A 21,393-nucleotide genomic window follows, 5' to 3' on the forward strand; every position below is an offset into this window, starting at 1 on the left:
AGATCACAGAATGGGGTTATTGTCATTGCACAGAAGCACAGCTCCTCCCTGCAAGACATGGACTATGCTCTGCCCCTTCTCATACAACTGTGTGATGATGCTGCCATCTATAGACCAAACAGCAGAACTCTGCAGGGTTACATAAGGTGAAGTTCACACGGGGTGTGTTGGGTTTTTAATCACAATATAGGGCATAAAGAGGAATGTAATCACAGTATGGAGGCATAAATGGGGGCCTAATCCTGACATGGGGGCTTAAAGGGGTGAGGTGCACGTACAACGGCATTTCTAGCTAATCTCTTTTTACCTTTTAAATTATATAATTTCTTTTACATATTTTTAAGTATACTTTTAGTCCTCTATTGCAGTGCATTGCCATTGAACCGCTCTATTAAATGACTCTTCACTAGCTGTGGGTCGGCATCTCAACTTCTTGGTAATCAACATTATTGGGAGAAAGTATGACTGAAGGACAGAGAGGCCTAGATCATGCGGTCACTCTTGCCTGTGGCATCTAGGGAGTTAAAAACCAGGATCAGAATGATCTCCATCCCCAGCTGCAAATTGTGGGTGTTAGCTTCAGTTCACAACTGACACCCGGTCCTTACTGCCTGCCCAATGTCTAACCCTAAAGAGTCATAAGAAGATGATTTAGTGTTAGGCCTTATTCACACGTTCAGTAGTATTTTCTAGTCCTGAAACAACGCACTAAAATTACGGATTGGACATCCATAGTACATCTGTATTGCATCCGTATTTCCGTTAATCCGTTTTTACTACTGACTGCTTTATACAAGTTAATAAAGTTGAGTAGGTTAAAAAAAAATAGCACCAGTTTGGCCAACCCCTAAAATAAGTCACATGATCGCTTGTCAGCCTGTCGTTGCTTAGAAACACAACCTTGTGACCTATGAGTCATCCGTATTTTTTTTACGGGAATACGAAAATACGGATGCCAAACATGTTGCAATCCGTAAACAATTGATTTCAATGAGAGGATCCATAAAAAAAATCTGGGTCCGCACTAGGACATGTCCTTTTTTTTTCGGCATTGATTTTCATCCGTTTCATCTACCAGTGTGAATAGCTCAATAGGCATCAATGTGCACCAACTCGGATACGGAAATACGGATCTTTAAATTACTGGATGTGTGAATAAGGCCTTATGCATCACAAAAAAAAACCTGCAGAAAAAGTAGGTCAGTATACTAGTATGGGATTCTTAACTTGAATGTTTAACTTATAAATAAATGTAATGATTGATTCTATATTGCCTCTCTGTGGCGAGCTTACATATAGCACATACAGCATATAGCACTAGGCTATAGAGAATGAATGGAGCAGCGGCAGACCTGTTGCTCTTTTGTAATGGTAGGCTTGGACTGTCATTCTCAAAATGCTAAGGAATGCCCAAGATCAGCTACTTATCACCTCCTGTGGATGGGAGATAACTCTTATAGATGGAAATATCCCTTTAAGAGTCCTACCGCACAGATGAGATCTCACACTTTCTTCTGTGCCACAATCACACAATATGATACCAGAGCAGAAAACAAGACCATACATTTCAGGTAACCTGACACTTTACACTTTATTTTTACATAAAAAACTACATATAATGGTTAAAATAACCATTATTATATCAATAGGTATTAAGGACAACATCTGACATAAGGGCACTGTGGTTTTGGATCTACCAAGCACCTGGTTTTAATCCCAGCGTTTTTCTTGTAGTTACCAAGGCACAACTTTCTTCTCGCTGACCAGTTCCCCATAGGGTGAATCTGCTGAATCTGGGAGGAGAGCCAAATATACCGGGGTCACAGCACCTTCGTCCGGGGACTTGGTGGCATTAGGACCCGCCATATCAGTCCTCACCCACCCTGGGCAGCAGGCATTGAGGAGAATGCCATCTCCTTTCCTGGTCTTCTTTATTTCTCGTGCTTGAATTTTGGACAACACTGTGACCCCCATTTTGGACACCCCATAGGCAGTGTTTGGCCAGCCCCTTTCTTGATGGACTCCGTTCTTGGCATCTTCCACAAACTTTTCCATGAGTTTCGTCAGCTCTTCCTCTGTGATGGTGTCGCTGCGGAATTTCTCCTGGAGTTCAGGGCTGCACTTGGCGAGAGCGGAGGGGCTCACCATGCTGGATACATTGACAACTCTTCCTGTCAGAGCACAAGACATGGCATTAAGCAGAAAATGTATTCAACAGTTTAGCAAATAATATGTTGTCTATGGAGGCTCCCAAACCTTCACCATTAGTGTGAGACAAGAGAGATCCCACCTAATATCAGGCTATGGAGGTACATGGCAGCCACTCATATCCCTAGGGGGCTCAACAAAAAAGATTGGGGTAACTATCATAACACACAATTATTAACACAGGAAAATCCATTTTTAAGAAGACATTTTTTGAAAAGATTTTTTTTTAAGTGAAATATGGTTGCAATTCCTGTCACTTTTAAAAAAGTAGTCAAAAATTACAAAGAGTCTATATTCCCTAAGTAAATTATTAATATTTCACGGCTCCTCTTTACATTTTAACCCCTGGTGAAGAGACACCTAAATACTTTATAACCATAACTATACTACTCACCATGTGGCTTAATAAGAGGAAGCAGCTCATTGGAAACATCTCGTGTGCCCAAGTAGTTGGTTCTCAGAGTGACTTCTGCCTGGGTGCTAAATGGGGTTGTGTCAGCGACTGGAAAAGCAGAACACAGAAGTTACATGAGAGTTGGTAATAACAGGCAAAACTTAGCTGCACACCTTCGGTGTGGACTAGAGATGAGCGAGTACTAAAATGCTGAAATGCTTGTTACTCGATTCAACCTTTTTTCAATGCTCGAGCAAAGACAATGGGACAATAGAGCAGAGTCGCTTTAAAATTTGAATGATGGACTGACTATGCACCAAGTGCAAGGGCTGCCAAAAATTAGAAGGAAAGAGGCACTACCATACACATAAAGGAAAGCCTTATGTACACCCTGTAAAAATTATGGGCCAGGGCCTGGTGGTTACTCTCTAAAAAAAAAATTAAATTTAAATTTCAAGTTCCAATTCAATTTGAAATGTTGAGCGGTTCAGAAACTGTGACAAGTAACAGATCCAAAACTAAAACTGGAGGATCAGAGTAAGGATTCACAGATTCAGTCCCTTTGCTAGCGTAAATGGACAAAATAGAAAACTGACTGAACACGATATGTACCGCTGTGAATTCAACAGTGGCATCCTGCATGTCCCTGCTAACTGGGAACAGAGGCCAGGGAACCTGCATTAGTGGTGGTCTCATTTTCCCTTAGCAGCAGGCTCTGTTTTACCACCAACATGCCCATGGCCTCTGCCCGCACCCTTATCACTACACCCACATGTTCGTCCTTGTCCCTTTCCACTAGTCCGTCCTGCCCATGTTTTGTGTTAATTCATCACAACACATAAACTGGATTATTTAATGTGTATATGTGTATTCCAATCATGCAAAGTGTAGCACAGTATACAAAAGGGGAGCAGGACCCTTCCCCTGTTCTTTGGATCATTGGTGGTCAGAACAATTGTGGTGTACTAAATAAATATGACATAATTGGTGATGGTAGTGACAGAATAATAAAAAGGCATAATAAATGTATGTGTGTCTGTAATAAATCAGGTACTGCCTTGTTCACAAGAATAGGACAATTCGGCACATACTTTACACTGACACTACTTAGGCTGGGTTTACATATATAAGTTGGCATCAGTTGCGTTTTTTGCCTAAAAACTGACCACAACTGATGTCACAACTGATGCCAAAAATGCATCAGTTGTCATCAGTTTTTCTATCCGTCTTTTCATTAAAAACCATCAGTTGCCATCAGTTTCCATCAGTTGTCATCAGTTGTCACAAGTTGCGCTCATCAGTTGACATTTTTTTCCCCAGTATGTTTTCCTGTCATTTTCAATGGGATTTGCGGGGGAGCGCACGGGGGCTATATACTAATTGGGGGAGCTCACAGGGGGGCTATATACTACAAGGGGAGAGCGCACAGGGGGGCTATATGGGAGGGGGAGAGCGCACAGGGGGGCTATATGGGAGGGGGAGAGCGCACAGGGGGGCTATATGGGAGGGGGAGAGCGCACATGGGGGGCTATATACTATTGGGGGAGAGCGCACAGCAATGCTGTATACTAATTGGGGGAGAGCACACAGGGAAGCTAAATATTACTGGGGGGGCAACAGGGGGGCTATATACTACTGGAGGAGAAACAGGGGGGGTGATATACTACTGGGGGACCAAGGGGGGACTATAGGGGAGGGGGAGAGCACACAGGGGGAGATATATGTTTATTTTGTGTACTATTTGACTGAACGCCGGATGCCAGAGCCGAACGACATGCGTCCTGCCCGGCGAGGCATCCGGCGCTCTATTCCATTGTATTGGTGCGGCGCCGCATCACCGGAGCGGCGGTCTGCCAGGACGCTGCAAGATGCGTCCTAACGCACCGACGGTCCGGCGATGCGGCGGCCACTATTTCCCGCCGCACATTTTGAACGATCCCATTGAAAACAATGGGATCAGTTCAAAGATGCGTTTCCCTCCGGCGCTTTTCTCCTGCGCCGGAGGGAAACGCCGCCGCACCGCCGGACATATGTAAACCCGGCCTTATAGTATAGTGATGCAGGTATGGGTGCAGCGAATGCCAAAGAGTACCACAAGCCCTCCACATTGGCAGGGGTACCTTAAGTCAAAATTGTTGCCCACAGACACATTTACTCCTGACTTCTCCAGTGACTTTATCTTTGCAGATTCTTATCCAAAGTTCAAGGAAGTTGGACCCATTCCAACAAACCAAATTCGAGGACATTTATCCTTCTTAAAGGGGTAAACCATCAAGCTGTCTTATAGACCGTGAACAGGGCGAGGGGAATAGGTGGGTGCCAGTGCACATGGGAAGTCTGCCCCCTCCATTATGGAACTGCCAAATTCCTAATTTATTTATTGCTCTTCAGGAAGAATTACAAAGGACTGGAGCCTGGACTAAATATGCAATTAAAGGAGTTCTTTGGAGAATTTAGTTTTTATCAACTGGTGTCAGAAAGTCTATTTAAAAATCTACAGTCTTCCAGTACTTATTAGCTGCTTTATGTCCTGCAGGAAGTATATATTATAGCAGTCTGCATCTGCTGTGGTTGCTTTAGAAATGCACAGTCATGCTGAGTGGTGTCTATGAGGATTTGCTGCTGCTCTGGACAGTTCCTGACATGGACAGAGGTGGCAGCAGAAAATCCGTTGCAATACGTTAAGTATAAAGCTACCCTCAAGGAGTGAGGGCGCTCTATGAGGGTGCGTGCACACAACGGAATCCGCGCATATGACCCGCGGCGGATTCTGCTGCATGTACCCACACATGGCGGCGCACACCCCTGCCCATGCCATAGACACTATTCTATGCACGGGCAGATTACGCATTCCGCCGAGAGAATTGACATGGGGTAAGAATTCTGCTAAGAAATCAGATACCTGAAGGCAATAATGAAGAGATGTGGCTGAGAAGGGAAGTCGAGATGTACAGTGACTCCAGCAGCAGAATAGTAATAAGTCATGTAATGTATGTACACAGTGACTCTAACAGCAGAATAGTAATACGTCATGTATACGCCTGACAGCAGATCTCCATGTGCTGCCGCTTGCTGTCTTCTAGTGTTAGTTTGCATTGAGTAAGTTCCAACGTAACATACCTTTAAATGCAATTCCTGCATTATTGATGAGAACATCCAGACCGCCATACTTTTCCTTTAGGAAGTCCCGCAGAGCCCGGATACTGGTCAGGTCATTGATGTCCAGCTGATGGAAGAGCGGAGACAGCCCCTCACTATTCAGGGCCTTGACAGCTTCTTCTCCAAGATTAGGGTTCCTGGCTGTCAGATACACATCCCCCTTAAACTGCTTGCACATGGCCCTGACCACAGCCAGCCCAACTCCCTTATTGCCCCCTGTGACTACTGCAACTCGCACCCCGGCCATGCTGACAGCTCTTACTATGTGCAGGAGAAGAGCAGAGGAAATGCAAAGTGCAGATCACAGAATGGAGTTGTTGTATATTCACAGAAGCACAGCTCCTCCCTGCAAGACATGGACTATGCTCTGCCCCCTTCTCATACAACTGTGTGATGATGCTGCCATCTAGTGACTATAAAGTGGAACTGCTCTGCAGGGTTACATAGGGTGAAGTTCACACTGGATATGTTGAGTTTTTTTAATCACAATATGGCAAACAATGAAAAAAGAGAATTGAGGGCACTCACCATTGCATGCATAGTCTGTGTTCTTGTAAAAACTTAAAATGCTAACAAAGCCTCTCAATCACAATATGGGGCATAAAGGTGAGGTGACCATACAACAGCATTTCTGACCAACCTCTTTTATCTTTAAAATTATACATATATATATTTATTTTTTTCTGATAATATAATATCTATTATTATTATTAGAAGTAGTATACTTTATATAATATCTATTATTATTATTATTATTAGAAGTAGTATACTTTTAGTCCCCTATTGCATTGTATTGCCAGTAATCTTCTCTATTAAAGGGGAACTCCACATAAGGAAAATTTGTTTTCTATTAAAAGTACATTAAAGGTTATATAGATGTGTCTATATAATGTATTACCGGATCTGTGCGGTTCTGTCACACCGGTAGCTGATAGAAATCCAGGTAGTGAAGAAAAATGTCCTCTGTGCCAATTCACATTGTCTCCTGCTCCCACTGCTCTCCCACCTTAGGAGACAAATATTCCATGCCTCTGTCTAACATTGTGTGTGTTTGCTGAGTGCAGGCTGATGATACAGACAGGGGGCAGGGCGTGATGTCACAGGAGGCTTGGCTGGATCCCCCAATCCCCTGAGTGATTCACCATCTCTGACCGGCCAGAAGCAGGTGCTGTAACTTCTCTGGCACTGTGATGAACAGCTGAGGAAAAGCATTGCATTCTGGAACCAGTACTTTATCTTGGAACTGTTCAACCAGGAAGTACAGAAACACAATACAGACCCCCCCCCCCCAAACAAATGGATTTTTGGTAGTTTCAAAACTGGGATAGACAGGTAAGTAATGCGTTATGCTTCTGCAGAAGTTTCATTTTTTTAACCTCTACCTGGAGTTCCCCTTTAAATGACCCTTCACTAGGCGGTGGGTATATACAGCAGGTTATCCTGGAGATGTTTGGTGCAGTAGTGTATATTATTACATGCTATATACAGCAGGTTACAATGGAGATGTTGGGTTCAGTAGTGTATAATATTAAATGCTATATACAGCAGGTTACAATGGAGATGTTGTGTGCAATAGTGTATATTGCATGTTATGTATGGCAGGTTATGTAGCAGATGTTGGGTGCAGAAGTGTATATTATATGGTATAAACAGCAGGTTACAATGGAGATGTTGGGTACAGTAGTGTATATTACATATTATGTACAGCAGGTTATCCAGGAGATGTTGGGTGCAGTAGTGTATTTTACATGTTATATACAGTAGGTTACCTAAGAGATGTTGTGTGCAGTAGTCCCCAGGCACTCAGTCTCTGTAGGTGCAGGTCCTGGTTGCTGCAGTGGATGTTGCTGGTCGCTTCTCCCCCCTGGTGGGGCTCCAGTGTTGTAGCCAGTAGTGGAGCAGGAGACACAGGTTGGAGACACCAACAAAGACAACAAAGAGCTAATCTACAAATACATCACCCTCTATCTCCTCTGACAGTCACCACTGACCTCTCTGACCTCTGAATACAGAGTTCACCTAGCTCCTGCCTCTAATCCTTTGTTTTCAGTAGAGATGAGCGAACCAGGTTCGGGTTCGAGTCCATCTGAACCCGATCGTTCGGCATTTGATTAGCTGGGGCTGCTGAACTTGGATAAAGCTCTAAGGTTGTCTGATAAACATGGATACAGCCAATGACTATATCCATGTTTTCCACATAGCCTTAGGGCTTTATCCAACTTCATCAGCCACCGCTAATCAAATGCCGACCGTTCGGGTTCGGATGGACTCGAACCCGGTTCGCTCATCTCTAGTTCTAGTTCTCAACTCCCTCCTCCCCTCTCCCTAGAACAGACAGGGTTGTGTCTGATGCAACAAGTCACAATTTCCTTTTGTTTTTTATAATGGATGAAAAAGAGGAGGGGGGGGGGACCTGGGAAAAGGCCTTTTAAATGCAGATAATGGCATATTTGGCTAATAAACCCAATTACAAAGTTTCTTAAAATCGCCTGGACTATTTATTTCTGGAAAAAAAAAAAAAAAAAAAATACGACAGTGACTCTTTAACCCTTTAAGGACATGGCCCATTTTCGTTTTTACGTTTTCGGTTTTTCCTCCTTGTGCATAAAAGGCCATAGCAGTTGCATTTTTCCACCTAGAAACCCCCATGACCCCTTATTTTTTGCGTCACTAATTGTACTTTGCAATTACAGGCTGAATTTTTGCATAAAGTACACTGCGAAACCAGAAAAAAATTCGAAGTGTGGTGAAATTGAAAAAAAAAACGCATTTCTTTTATTTGGGGGAAATGTGTTTTTACGCCATTCACCCTGGGGTAAAACTGACTTGTTATGCATGTTCCTCAAGTCGTTACGATTAAAACGATATATAACATGTATAACTTATATTGTATCTGATGGCCTGTAAAAAATTCAAACCGTTGTTAACTAATATACGTTCCTTAAAATCGCTCCATTCCCAGGCTTATAGCACTTTTATCCTTTGGTCTATGGGGCTGTGCGAGGTGTCATTTTTTGCGCCATGATTTGATCTTTCTATCGGTACCTTGATTGCCCATATACGTCTTTTTGATCGCTTTTTATTACATTTTTTCTGGATTTGATGCGACCAAAAGTGCGCAATTTTGCACTTTGGGATTTTTTTGCGCTGACGCCGTTTACCGTACGAGATCAGGAATGTGATTAATTAATAGTTCGGGCGATTACGCACGCGGCGATAGCAAACATGTTTATTTATTTATTTATTTGTTTACTTTTATTTAAAACCTGGGAAAAGGGGGGTGATTCAGACTTTTATTAGGGGAGGGGGCTTTTTACTATTAACAACACTTTTTTTTTTTTTTTTTTTACACATATACTAGAAGCCCCCCTGGGGGACTTCTAGTATATACACTGTGATCTCTCATTGAGATCTCTGCAGCATAGATATGCTGCAGAGATCCATGAGATCGGCACTCGTTTGCTTTCGGCTGCTGCAGCCGGAAGTAAACGAGTGCCGAGCCGAGGACGGCGCCATCTTGGACACGTCCCCGGCCGGCATCAGTAACGGAGATCGCTCCTCCGGGACAAGGTCCCGGAGGAGCGATCTTCCCCACTAGACACCAGGGAAACGTTGCCTCCGGTAATCCGAGGCAGCTGTCAACTTTGACAGCTGCCTCCGATTAGCTAATTAGCGGGCACGGCGATCAGACCGTGCCCGCTAATAGCGGCGGTCCCGGGCTACACGCGGCACCCGGGATCGCGGCACTTCAAAGCGGGGCCGCCGCGCGGCCCCGCTTTGAAGTGCAAGTGAGGACATAGGACGTACCGGTACGTCCTATGTCCTTAAGAGGTTAATTTGAAAGAAAATCAAATCTAGGTTTGGCCTGAGTACCATCTTTTTGCTTTCTTTTCTTTTAAATATATAGTAAAGTATTTCAATATTGGCTGGATGCTTTCATGTACACTTTTCTAACTACCTCCTAAGGGTAACCTCTGTAGTGATGAGCGAGTACTAAAATGGGTGCTCGTTACTCGAGACGAATATTTCCCAATACTCGAGTGCTCGTTTCACCACCGAAATGTACAGGAAACAGCAGGGGCAGAATGCATGGATGCCTCTGAGGCTGCCTAATTGCACCATTATGCCAAATTATGGGCAACAGCCTGGTTAAAACAGAGGTAGGCATATGAACCACCCAAAATCTCAGCCTGACACAGCATGGCAATGAGAACACAGAGAACCATTAAAACAGAGGTAGCATATGAACCACCCAAAAACTTAGCCTGTCACAGCATGGCAGTGAGAACACAGGGAACCATTAAAACAGAGTTAGCATATGAAGCACCCCAAAATTTAGCCTGAGACAGCATGGCGGTGAGAACACAGTGAACCATTAAAACAGAGGTAGCATATAAATCACCCAAAAACTTAGTCTGGCACACCATGGCAGTGAGGACATAGAGAACCAATAAAAGTGAGTGAGGTAGCAAGTGAGCTTCCCAGAAATTAGGCCTGACACAGCATGGCGGTGATGACAGAGTGACCAAGGTAGAAGCGGTAGCAGGTGAGCCTCCCAAAAATTATGCCACACACAGCATGGCGGTGATGACAGAGTGACCAAGGTAGCTCAGACTCAGGGAAGGGTCCAAAAAATAGTTCCTGGGAGCATGGTGGTGGATCTGAATCCCTCCTTTCCCTGGAGGGGCCAGGCTGTGGGGAAGGAGGCTGAGCTGCTGGAGCAAGGGTTCCACTCCCTTGGGTAGCGTTGGCGGACTGCGTGGAAGACTGGATGGTGGATAAGTTACTGGACACATTATCCGCTATCCACGTCATCACCTGTTCACACTGCAGCGGTTTCAATATCGGTCTACCATGAGACCCTGGAAGTTGCGCAAAGAAGCTAGGGAGTGAATGTATGCCATGTGCCACTGCTCCTTCCTCAATGGGTGCTGCTGTGTCACCCTGCTCTGAAACACGGCCTCTGCCCACTGCATCGCTTGGAACCCCACTCCTCGACCCTTACCCCTGGGGTTCACCATTTTATGGACACTGCACAGTTTAGACTGAGATAGCTGCACTAAAGATCACAGCAAGCCAAGAAAATATATTACTGAGACTACTTTTGGAGGTAGTCGCATAGAGTCTGGGTGTGCAAGTGCAGCTATATACTGTCTGCCACCCTCTCACACAGGGCAATCAGTAGTGAGCTTGGATATGCCTTAAGTAAGAACTATAGAAATCAGAAAATATACTGGTAGTCCCACTAGTTCTTTGGAGGCTGTGGTATACAATCTGTTGGTGGCTGCACCTATACACCACTGTGTGACACCTCCTAATGGTGCGTTTACACAGACAGATTTATCTGACAGATCTTAAAAGCCAAAGACAGGAATGGACTATAAACACGGAACAAGGTCATAAAGGAAAACTGAAATCTCTCCTTTTTCAAATCCATTCCTGGCTTTGGCTTCAAAAATCTGTCAGATAAATCTTTCTGTGTAAACGCACCATTACACAGTGCAATCACTAGTGAGCTTAGATATGCCTTGAGTAAGAAATACAGAAATCAGAAAATATTCTAGTGGTTCCACTAGTTCTTTGGAGGCTGTGGTATACAATCTGTTGGTGGCTGACCACTGGTGGTCAGTGTCACACTAGTATTTGGAGGCTGTCGTATAGAGCCTGTGTGTAAGTGGTGGTCCGTGGTGTATGGCACCTGATAGACAGGACAATGAGCAGTGAAGTTCTATGCAGGTGTACTACAATACAATGTACGACAGCAGCACCACCAGCCACAAAATAGTAAAAGAGTACTGAGCACTTCTTAGGGGTCTGTGTGCAACACCTAATGTCCCCTTTCTTTCAGCAGCCGATCACCACAGTGTGCTGCTGAAATCGTGGTAGCAGCACTGCAAGTCCCAGCCAGCAGTCTGGAGTAATACAAAAAAATAACGATTTTGGTTGTTTCGCTAGTATTCCCTGCATACTGGAATGCTAATTCCCCTCCCTGACAAGCAGCAGCTCTGTCCCTAATCTCTTCCAGCATACATGTGAGCTGAGCCTTGCCGGCCACAATTTTTATATGGCAGGGTCATCTGATCTGGCCAACCAATCGCTGCTATCGACATGTATGGGTCCCACGTGATCACAGGATGTACCAAAGAGTCTCCTGCATGTTGATTGGCTAAGAAATTGCGCCCAAACTTACAGGAAACGGATGATGAGATTTTACCATCGAGTACCCTAATACTCGAACGAGTACCAAGCTCGGACTCGCTCATCACTAAACCTCTGGCCTTCAACCTTTTGCTCAACTCCTGGGCTATGGTAAGTCTTGTCAGTGACCGTCACTGATTGGCTGCGTGGGCAATCCATCAGCTGGGTCAAGTATTTTCCCCTGAACTGTGACGACAGGGATCTTGTAGTGTGTGACACAGCACTTCAGGGACATGGGGAGAGGTAAGTAATGATTGTTTATTCCTGCTGGCAATTTTTCAAAATCATCTGACTTCTCTTTTAAATATAAATTAGCCGACGTACAAACTAATGGAGTCCCCATGGCCGTTCCATGCCTCTGTAAATACTGTGTAGTATCAAACTGAAAAGAATTTTTCTCTAATATAAGTTACAGCCTTACATATGAATTCAGTCATTTCCTTAACTTTATCTGTTTCCAATAGCAAATGTCTTATACACTCGCCACCTAATTTCTGAGGTATACGAGTATACAAGCCTTCTACATCTATGGATCCTAATAAAATCCCCTCTTCCTTAATGGCTACCAAGAGCTCATTTGTGTCTTTCATTAGTGGTGGCAATCCTTTAAAGGGAACCAATCACACTTAAATTGGGCATAAAGGTAAGGAAACGTGCTGGTACATCAGCCAGCACGCTTCCTAACCATCCCCCTGTCCCCCCCGTCCCATGAACATTCAGCCCGCAAAGTTAATTTAATCATGTCCCGCGCTTTATGCAAATTACCATACAAGTAGTCACGGTGGGCGGGACGGCTGTTCGAGAAGTAACGGTGGGCGGGGTCTTCGTCAAGTAGTCAATGGGTCCTGGGCCGGCTCCTGCGCTGTAATTACGCCGCTCCGGGCGTGTTGTAAAGCGGCGCCTGGTGACGTCACTCGGGGGGCAGCATTGCACGTCGGCCACGCCGACGTCTTTACTAAGCTGCGTATGCGCAGTACAGTGGGTGAAGCCACTACTGTACTACGCCGCGCAAGCGCAGTACAGCAGCTTCTTCTCAGGCTGCACTGCGCATGCGCAGCTTAGTAAAGACGTCAGCGTGGCCGACATGCAATGCGCCCCCCCCCCCCCCCCCGAGTGATGTCACCAGGCGCCGCTTTACAACACGCCCGGAGGGGCGTGATTACAGCGCAGGAGCCGGCCCAGGACCCAGTGACTACTTGACGAAGACCCCGCCCAACGTGACTACTCGAACAGCCGTCCCGCCCACCGTGACTACTTGTATAGTAATTTGCATAGAGCACGGGACACGATTAAACTAACTTTGCGGGCTGAATGTTCATGGGACGGGGGAGACAGGGGGATGGTTAGGAAGCGTGCTGGCTGATGTACCAGCACGTTTCCTTACCTTAATGCCCAATTTTAGTGTGATTGGTTCCCTTTAAGTGGTGGCCTTAAGAGCCAAGCCAGCAGTAGCGGATTATAATAGGTCAGTTTTGGGCGGTATCTTGGAGCCCAGAGCTCCTGGGGGTCCCATGGCCACCCAAAAAAATTATACATTCAGTGGTGCATTGTCTCCTGGTTTCACTTCTGCCATAATTTGCAAAAAAAAAAAAAAATCACTGCTTTTTTACCACAATTTTGCACAAATCAGGAATATCATGGCATTATCTATCCTCTATGCCAGTGATTTTCAACCAGTGTGCCGTGGCACACTAGTGTGCCGCGACACATGGTCGGGTGTGCCGCGGGGAAAGTTCCCCAAACTATGGTGCCCCTGTAAAACAGGAGAAAACAATGGGGGAGAGAAACCTGGGGATGGGGGAGAAACAGGGGAGAGAAGCAGGGGGGAGAGAAACCTGGGGATGGGGGAGAGAAACAGCGGAGAGAAGACGGGGGGGGGAGAGAAGTTTGGTGGAGAGAAGCAGGGGGGAGAGAAGTATGGTGGAGAGAAGCACAGGAGAGAAGCATGGGGGAGAGAAGCGGGGGGGAGAGAAGTATGGTGGAGAGAAGCACAGGAGAGAAGCATGGGGGAGAGAAGCAGGGGGGAGAAGTATGGTGGAGAGAAGCAGGGGGGAGAAGTATGGTGGAGAGAAGCACAGGAGAGAAGTAGGGGGGAGAAGTATGGTGGGGAGAAGAAAACAGGCCCAGGTTTCACACTGAGTATAAATACATTTAGAATCTATATTATTAACTATATGTATAATATGTACTGTTTTAGTGTAATTTTGTGCCATTTTGGTTGGTGGCGTGCCCCGGGATTTTTTAAGTATAAAAAGTGTGCCGCGGCTCAAAAAAGGTTGAAAATCACTGCTCTATGCACTATGCAAGTGCTGCCATAGTTACAGTGGGGTGGGGGGGCCCAGGCTTGGTGAACAGCCCGGGGCCTATGGTAAAGTTCATCCGCCCCTGCAATCCAGATACTTAGAAAGAGGTTCTAAGATGTATCCTACCCCAGAAACTTTGGGACAACCAGGGGGACTCTCCAGAGACTTTTTGATACTTAGGAAATGTAGGCAGTCATTTTTCTGCCATTTTCTCTGTCAGAATACTGACTTGGTAAGGTCTGTAAATTTAATTTACAGACCTTATGGATAATAACCCTATTTCTGCTATTTTTATTATGATATCCTCCCATTTTTTCAGTTTATCGAACACTACTTTTTATTGACGACAAATTGGGGGGAATCCTTCATGTACATTAAAGTTTTTATTTGGAGTAGGTCCAAGTTGCTACCACTTGGAATTGGTGGGGCGAATGTAGACCTAATTCCACTTGTGAATTCTGATGTAACAGTATCAGTGTGGCTGTTCACTCAACATCCTTTGAACTTGTTGCACCCAACATGTTAAAACCCAATGTGCCAAGAGTGCCAGTTTAGTTGCAAGTATATTTTTAATGGGGTTAGAATCGCTTGATCGTCCTGGCAGCCCGTGGCATATAACAGCTGTCTGCTGCCGCCGCTCCTGTTCAATAGAGCGACGGCAGCATATCTCTGCTATAGGAGTCATTTGTCTTTCAACATGTCAGTCACCAGAATTGATCGGACACGAGCCCAAGTACTTTATTAAAGGGTGCAAAATATAGACTGGTGTACTGCCTATAGCGACCAATCATAGCTGATTTGGTTGCTGTGGGCAGTTTACACCAGCAAATATTTTACACCCTTTGATAAATCTGGGCCTAAATGTAAAAAAACTCCAGAAGAAGCAGGTCTGTACACTAGTATAGGATTGTTATCTTCAATGTTTTACATTGCCTCTCTGTGGGGAGCTTACATATAGCATATAAATATATATATATTCTTTCGTGCCACAACTACTCAATATGAAACTAGATCAGGAAGCCATACATTTCAGGTACCCTCACACTTTATTTTTATATGAAACTACATATAATGGAAAAAATTAACTATTGTTATATCAATAGGTATTAAAGGGGAACTCCAGTGATCCCATAAAAAAAATCGATCTATCCATCTATTTATCTATCTACCCTGTTTTCACGAAAATAAGACATCCTCCTTAAATAAGGCATAGTGGAGGACTTATAGGATAGCTTAAAATAAGGCATCCCCTCATCACACACCTTCTCTCCTTTCCCCGTCTCTCCCTTCCCCTCCCGCTTGGCTCTGACTACCTACCTTTTCTATTTCTCCCCCTCGTTACTTTTTGTTAGTGCTTTTTCACCTACTGCCTTGTGTGACATGCTCATACGTCTTTGCGTGTCGGTCAATAGGCCCTTTAGTGTTGGCCTTTGTTAGTATGTATAAGTTTGTGAAACTTCCACATTGTGCTGGATTTCAAGTTGCTGGTTATTTACTATTCTTACTGCTGAGGATACTGTAATATTGTTGCATTGTTATTTCCTTGCTCCGACCCTTTCGGCCGCAACTGCCAACTATGTGCCTTGGTTTATTATCTGTTTACGTTCTTCTTGTCTCTTTGTCTTTCTTATATGAAAAATTTTCAACAAAACTTGAATTGGAAAAAAAAATAAGGCATCCCCTCAAAGTAAGACCCCCGCCACCACAATGCTGCTAAGAGAAGGGGGGTGGGGAGGATGTCTGGTTATGCTGGTTTCTAATGAAAACTACTATACAGTATATAATAAATGCCCCCCCCCCCCCCCAACAATTAGTGTGAATTCTTCTTCATGGAAAAATAAGACATCCCATGAAAATAAGACATAGCGCATCTTTAAGAGCAAAAATTGATATAAGACACTGTCTTATTATCTATCTATCTAGATTAGAGAGAGAACTGAAACAACAGGGTCTCATTTCCCCTATACTACTCAGTGGAGGCTGTTGTCCCCCAGCCCCTTGGTCAGGTGATCACAGGTGAACAGTGGTGGGCAGGGTTACACCTGAGGCATTACAGCTTGCCTGGAAACAGAAGAAACAGAGATCATGTGACCTCTGTCTCAGAAGGTAGGGGAGGACAGAGGAGTGGAGACAGAGTGGAGCAGGCAGTGAGGATTTTCAGCAGCTTCAGGATAAGCTGCAGACAAACGGCCCAATTCCTATTATACTCAAACTTAGATAATAGGTGGGGATTAAACAGGGTTAAATCTTTCTTAACTGGAGCTCCCCTTTAAGGCCAACATCTGACAAAAGGGTGTCATGGTATCAGATGTTACATCTACCAGGGGACAACTTTCTTCTCGCTGACCAGCTCCCCATAGGGTGAATCTGCTGAATCTGGGAGGAGAGCCAAATATACTGGGGCCACAGCACCTTCATCTGGGGACTTGGTAGCATTAGGACCCGCCATATCAGTCCGTACATATCCTGGGCAGCAGGCATTGAGGAGAATGCCATCTCCTTTCCTGGTCTTCTTTAGTTCTCGTGCTTTAATTTTAGATAACACTGTTATCCCAATTTCAGACACCCCATAGGCAGTGTTTGGCCAGCCCCTTTCTTGATGGACTCCGTTCTTGGCATCTTCCACAAACTTCTCCATGAGTTTCGTCAGCTCTTCCTCTGTGATGGTGTCGCTGCGGAATCTCTCCTGGAGTTCAGGGCTGCACTTGGCGAGAGCGGAGGAGCTTGCCATGCTGGATACATTGACAACTCTTCCTGTCAGAGCACAAGACATGGCGTTAAGCAGAAAATGTATTCAACAGTTTAGCAGATATGCTGTAGTCTATGGAGGCTCCCAAACCTTCACCATTAGTGTGAGACAAGGGAACTCCCACCTAATATCAGGCTATGGAGGTACATGGCAGCCACTCATATCCCTAGGGCACAGCAAAAAAAATCAGGGTGAATTGCTGTAATTATACACAGTTAATAACATGGAAAAATCAATGTTTGAGAAGAAAATGTAAAGTCACCTTTGGTTGCCATTTCTGCAGCTTTTCCAGAGGTAGTAAAACATTTTAAAGTGTCTTTATTTCTTAAAGGGGTTGTCTGTGATTAGGAAAGAGCTCATTTCTTGCACATTCAGTACCACCCTTGCCCTCAGGTAGTGTGTTGTATTACTATTTAACTCTATTCACTTTAAAACAACACCCCACAATAAGATATGGAATAGAAGAAATCCACCAGCATCCAGAAATGGTGTAATGACATATATCTTCTGTTTGGTCCTTCAATAAAGGTGTGAAGATCATCATTTCTGGATGCTGGTGGGTTCCTTCCATTCTATGACTATACAACTCACCATGTGGCTTAATAATTGGAAGCAGCTCATTTGAAACATCTCGTGTGCCGAAGTAGTTTGTCCTCAGAGTGACTTCTGCCTGGGTGCCAAATGGGGTTGTGTCAGCGACTGGAAATACAGAACATGGAAAGTTGAGTTAGTAGTGATTTTTAAATGTGGACTCAATAGGCACAAAGGGAGAAGTAACTGATCATCTGCCAGTAATGGGCGAGCAGGCCCAATCACCTGTTTTTGATCATTGGGAGTCAGAACATTCACGGTGCATTAAATAAAAAGGATATGATATGAATGGTCATTGTAGTAAAAGAATAATAAAATAATAAAAAAGCATAATAAATGTAAGTGTGTTTGTAATATATCTGGTACTGCCTTGTTGACCTGTTCACCTGAATGCAGCACATACTTGCCTCTTAGTAAATCCCATGTTGCATAGTGGGCACAGAAATCTACACCTACTCTGCCATGGTTTGTGCCTGCTTGTGGTGTAAACCATGATAAATCAGGTGTGAGTGTGGGTTAGTTATCACAAGCAGCAGCAGTAATTGTAGGGGTAAAATTGGGAAAAGCGGATATTAAAAAAAAAAAGAGGAATTGTTTCTTTACTGTAAGGGGCCACTCACACTTCGGAATCGGTGGAATCCCGCCTCTGTGCCTTTCCTCTCAAAGAATTGACATGACATAGCAGGCAGGATTTGTTGCGGGGTTCCGAGCGGAATCTCCGCACCAATTCCATAGTGTGAACGGGCGCCTTAGGATTATTGATATTTAGTAATTTATACATTTATATATTTTGTTATGAGCAGTCAGGCTTTACATTTGTTTTTGTTATGTTGGCAGATGTAGCCTGGTTTATGTTTTTGTTATGTTTTATATTTTACAAATAGGGTATATGCACACGGAGTAATTGTGTTGGAAAACTCAGTGCGGAATCCGCCGCGGTCCCTGTGCGCTCACACATTTCTTTCCGCTGGCTCCATAGGCTCAAATATATGCTCTGGCGGATTCCGCTGTACGCCCAAAGAATTGACGTGTCAAATAAGAAACCAATAAAGAAACAACAACTGAACCTCAGAATTATCTCAATATAACAAATAGTTTATTTAGTTAAAAAACACATATGACAGAACAGAAACAGGAAAGGAGCAATGAATTGCAACTGGAAAGATGTTAAAAAAAACCCCAACAACGAACATACAAGCAGGGGGTAAAACAAGTGGACCAGATAGGGTGCGATATAAATGAAGGTAAAAGTGATGCTTAGTCCAAAAAATGGGCAAACACACACCTAGATGTTATACACACAGCATAAGTATAAGGTGCCAACAAAGTAACAAGGGTATATTACCAGAATAGGGTGTAATGGAATGTCCACCAGCAGCCCCCAGGGTTCCTGACTAGAACCCAATATATGTGCTTCTACATCTACTTAGTCCCTTATCTACTACATGAGACAATTAAGCTTACAGATTGAGGGCAATCTGCTCAATTTATTTTTTGTGTATATTAACGTGTCAAATAGCTGGTCCTTAAAAGGAATTACAGGATGTAACTTAGGATCAGTACAGAATAAGTAATGTAATGTATGTACACAGTGACCTCACCAGCAGAATAGTGAGTGCAGCTCTGGAGTATAATACAGGATGTAACTCAGGATCAGTACAGGATAAGTAATGTAATGTATGTACACAGTGACCCCACCAGCAGAATAGTGAGTGCAGCTCTGCAGTATAATACAGGATGTAACTCAGGATCAGTACAGAATAAGTAATGTATGTATGTACACAGTGACCCCACCAGCAGAATAGTGAGTGCAGCTCTGGAGTATAATACAGGATGTAACTCAGGATCAGTACAGGATAAGTAATGTAATGTATGTACACAGTGACCCCACCAGCAGAATAGTGAGTGCAGCTCTGCAGTATAATACAGGATGTAACTCAGGATCAGTACAGAATAAGTAATGTATGTATGTACACAGTGACCCCACCAGCAGAATAGTGAGTGCAGCTCTGGAGTATAATAAAGGATGTAACTCAGGATCAGCAGAGGATAAGTAATGTAATGTATGTATGTATGTATGTATGTATGTATGTATGTATGTATGTATGATTAGTGAGTGCAGCTCTGGAGTATAATACAGAATCAGTACAGGATAAGTAATGTAATGCATGTATGTATATATGATTAATAAATGCAGCTCTGGAGTATAATACAGGATCAGTACAGGATAAGTAAAGTGTAATGCACTGTATACACCTGACAGCAGAACTCCAGGTGCTGCGGCTTGCTGTGCTTCTGTGTTAGTTTACATTGAAAAGCATAACACATATAGACCGGCACTAACACATGGCCCAGAAGTTATCCACTAAGAAGTTCCAAAGCCAACGTAACATACCTTTAAATGCAATTCCTGCATTATTGATGAGCACATCCAGACCACCATACTTTTCCTTTAGGAAGTCCCGCAGAGCCTGGATACTGGTCAGGTCATTGATGTCCAGCTGATGGAAGAGCGGAGACAACCCCTCACTATTCAGGGCCTTGACAGCTTCTTCTCCAAGCTTGGGGTTCCTGGCTGTCAGATACACATCCCCCTTAAACTGCTTGCACATGGCCCTGACCACAGCCAGCCCCAGCCCTCTGTTGCCACCTGTGACTACTGCAACCCGCACCCCGGCCATGCTGACAGCTCTTACTGTGTGCAGGAGAAGAGCAGCGGAAATGCAAGGTGCAGATCACAGACTGGGGTTATTGTCATCGCACACAAGCACAGCCAGACATGGACTATGCTCTGCCCCCTTCTTATACAACTCTATGATAATGCTGCCATCTAGTGACCAAATAGGAGAACTGTTCTGCAGGGTCACATAAGGTAAAGATCACATATGGAGTATACAAGGCATATACACCAGGGAATGCTCTTGACCATGGGTCTCCAAACTGCGGCCCTCCAGCTGTTGCGAAACCACAACTCCCATCATGTCTGGACAGCTAAAGCTTTGGATTTGGCTGCCCAGGTTTGATGGGAAATGTAGTTTTGCAACAGCTAGAGGGCCGCAGTTTGGAGACCCATGCTCATGACACATACGCCATGTGTAGCCATAGATTTCCTAGATTTTTAGCCATAGATTTTTTCTTTTACAATATGCATATGTTATGCACTCTCATTGATATTTCTGGAAGCTGCGCAAGTGGCTATGCTGTTTACATAGCTCTGGAAGTTAAAGGGTGTTAAAGATTAGTTACTTTCTTCCAGAAACAGCACCATGTCTGTCCTCAGTTTGTGTGTGGTATTGCAGCTTAGCCCAATTGCATTGAATGTTGTAATACCACACACAACCTGAGAACAGGGGTGGCGCTGTTGTTGGAAGAAAACATCTATATCTTGGATAGCCCTTTCAATGTCAGAGTTACATAACACAACCAACCCGCCTGTTTTAGGCATCCGCTGGCAAACAGGCCGGAGGGGGAAAGGCAGCCATGTTTTACATTCTTGGGCAGTCCCCTTTAAACACATAGGATGAGAAGTATCAGACATTCTTATAGTGAGAGGCTCTTTGTTGCCCATAGCAACCAATCACAGCTCAGCTTTCATTTTATCAGAGCAATACCAGAAATGAAAGCTGAGCTGTGATCGGTTGCTATGGGCAACAATGGGAATTTTCCTATAAAGGTGATAAATCTCCCTCTAACTATATGAATTTGGCATCACTATAATAATTCACCCAGATTATGGCACTGTCTTACATAATAAATGGCTGTATCTCCTAAGGGGTTAAATCTGCATTGTC

General features: G+C 44.2%; 2 protein-coding genes across 2 annotated transcripts; both read right to left on the reverse strand.

Moving 5' to 3' along the window:
- Positions 1-1,565: 1,565 nt before the first annotated feature.
- On the reverse strand, positions 1,566-6,098 carry LOC138768083 (carbonyl reductase [NADPH] 1-like). Its single transcript, XM_069946121.1, has 3 exons — positions 5,723-6,098; positions 2,603-2,710; positions 1,566-2,171 (listed from the first exon to the last, which is right to left on the reverse strand). The coding sequence occupies exons 1-3, from the start codon at positions 6,006-6,008 to the stop codon at positions 1,735-1,737; spliced, it is 831 nt and encodes a 276-aa protein (XP_069802222.1). The 5' UTR covers positions 6,009-6,098; the 3' UTR covers positions 1,566-1,734.
- Positions 6,099-16,464: 10,366 nt separating this feature from the next.
- On the reverse strand, positions 16,465-20,377 carry LOC138768084 (carbonyl reductase [NADPH] 1-like). Its single transcript, XM_069946122.1, has 3 exons — positions 19,998-20,377; positions 17,603-17,710; positions 16,465-17,016 (listed from the first exon to the last, which is right to left on the reverse strand). The coding sequence occupies exons 1-3, from the start codon at positions 20,281-20,283 to the stop codon at positions 16,580-16,582; spliced, it is 831 nt and encodes a 276-aa protein (XP_069802223.1). The 5' UTR covers positions 20,284-20,377; the 3' UTR covers positions 16,465-16,579.
- Positions 20,378-21,393: the final 1,016 nt, after the last annotated feature.

This window comes from Dendropsophus ebraccatus, chromosome 11, assembly GCF_027789765.1.
Source record: "Dendropsophus ebraccatus isolate aDenEbr1 chromosome 11, aDenEbr1.pat, whole genome shotgun sequence".
Taxonomy (NCBI): domain Eukaryota; kingdom Metazoa; phylum Chordata; class Amphibia; order Anura; family Hylidae; genus Dendropsophus; species Dendropsophus ebraccatus.

Bases quoted from the DNA above. Each gene is read 5' to 3' on its own strand.
- LOC138768083 (XM_069946121.1), bottom strand. From the start codon at position 6,008: ATGGCCGGGGTGCGAGTTGCAGTAGTCACAGGGGGCAATAAGGGAGTT. The intron at 2,711-5,722 runs GTATGTTACGTT...CTGCTTTTCCAG, and splicing joins TGCAGGAATTGCATTTAAAG to TCGCTGACACAACCCCATTT. The intron at 2,172-2,602 runs GTGAGTAGTATA...GTGCTCTGACAG, and splicing joins TCCTCTTATTAAGCCACATG to GAAGAGTTGTCAATGTATCC.
- LOC138768084 (XM_069946122.1), bottom strand. From the start codon at position 20,283: ATGGCCGGGGTGCGGGTTGCAGTAGTCACAGGTGGCAACAGAGGGCTG. The intron at 17,711-19,997 runs GTATGTTACGTT...CTGTATTTCCAG, and splicing joins TGCAGGAATTGCATTTAAAG to TCGCTGACACAACCCCATTT. The intron at 17,017-17,602 runs GTGAGTTGTATA...GTGCTCTGACAG, and splicing joins TCCAATTATTAAGCCACATG to GAAGAGTTGTCAATGTATCC.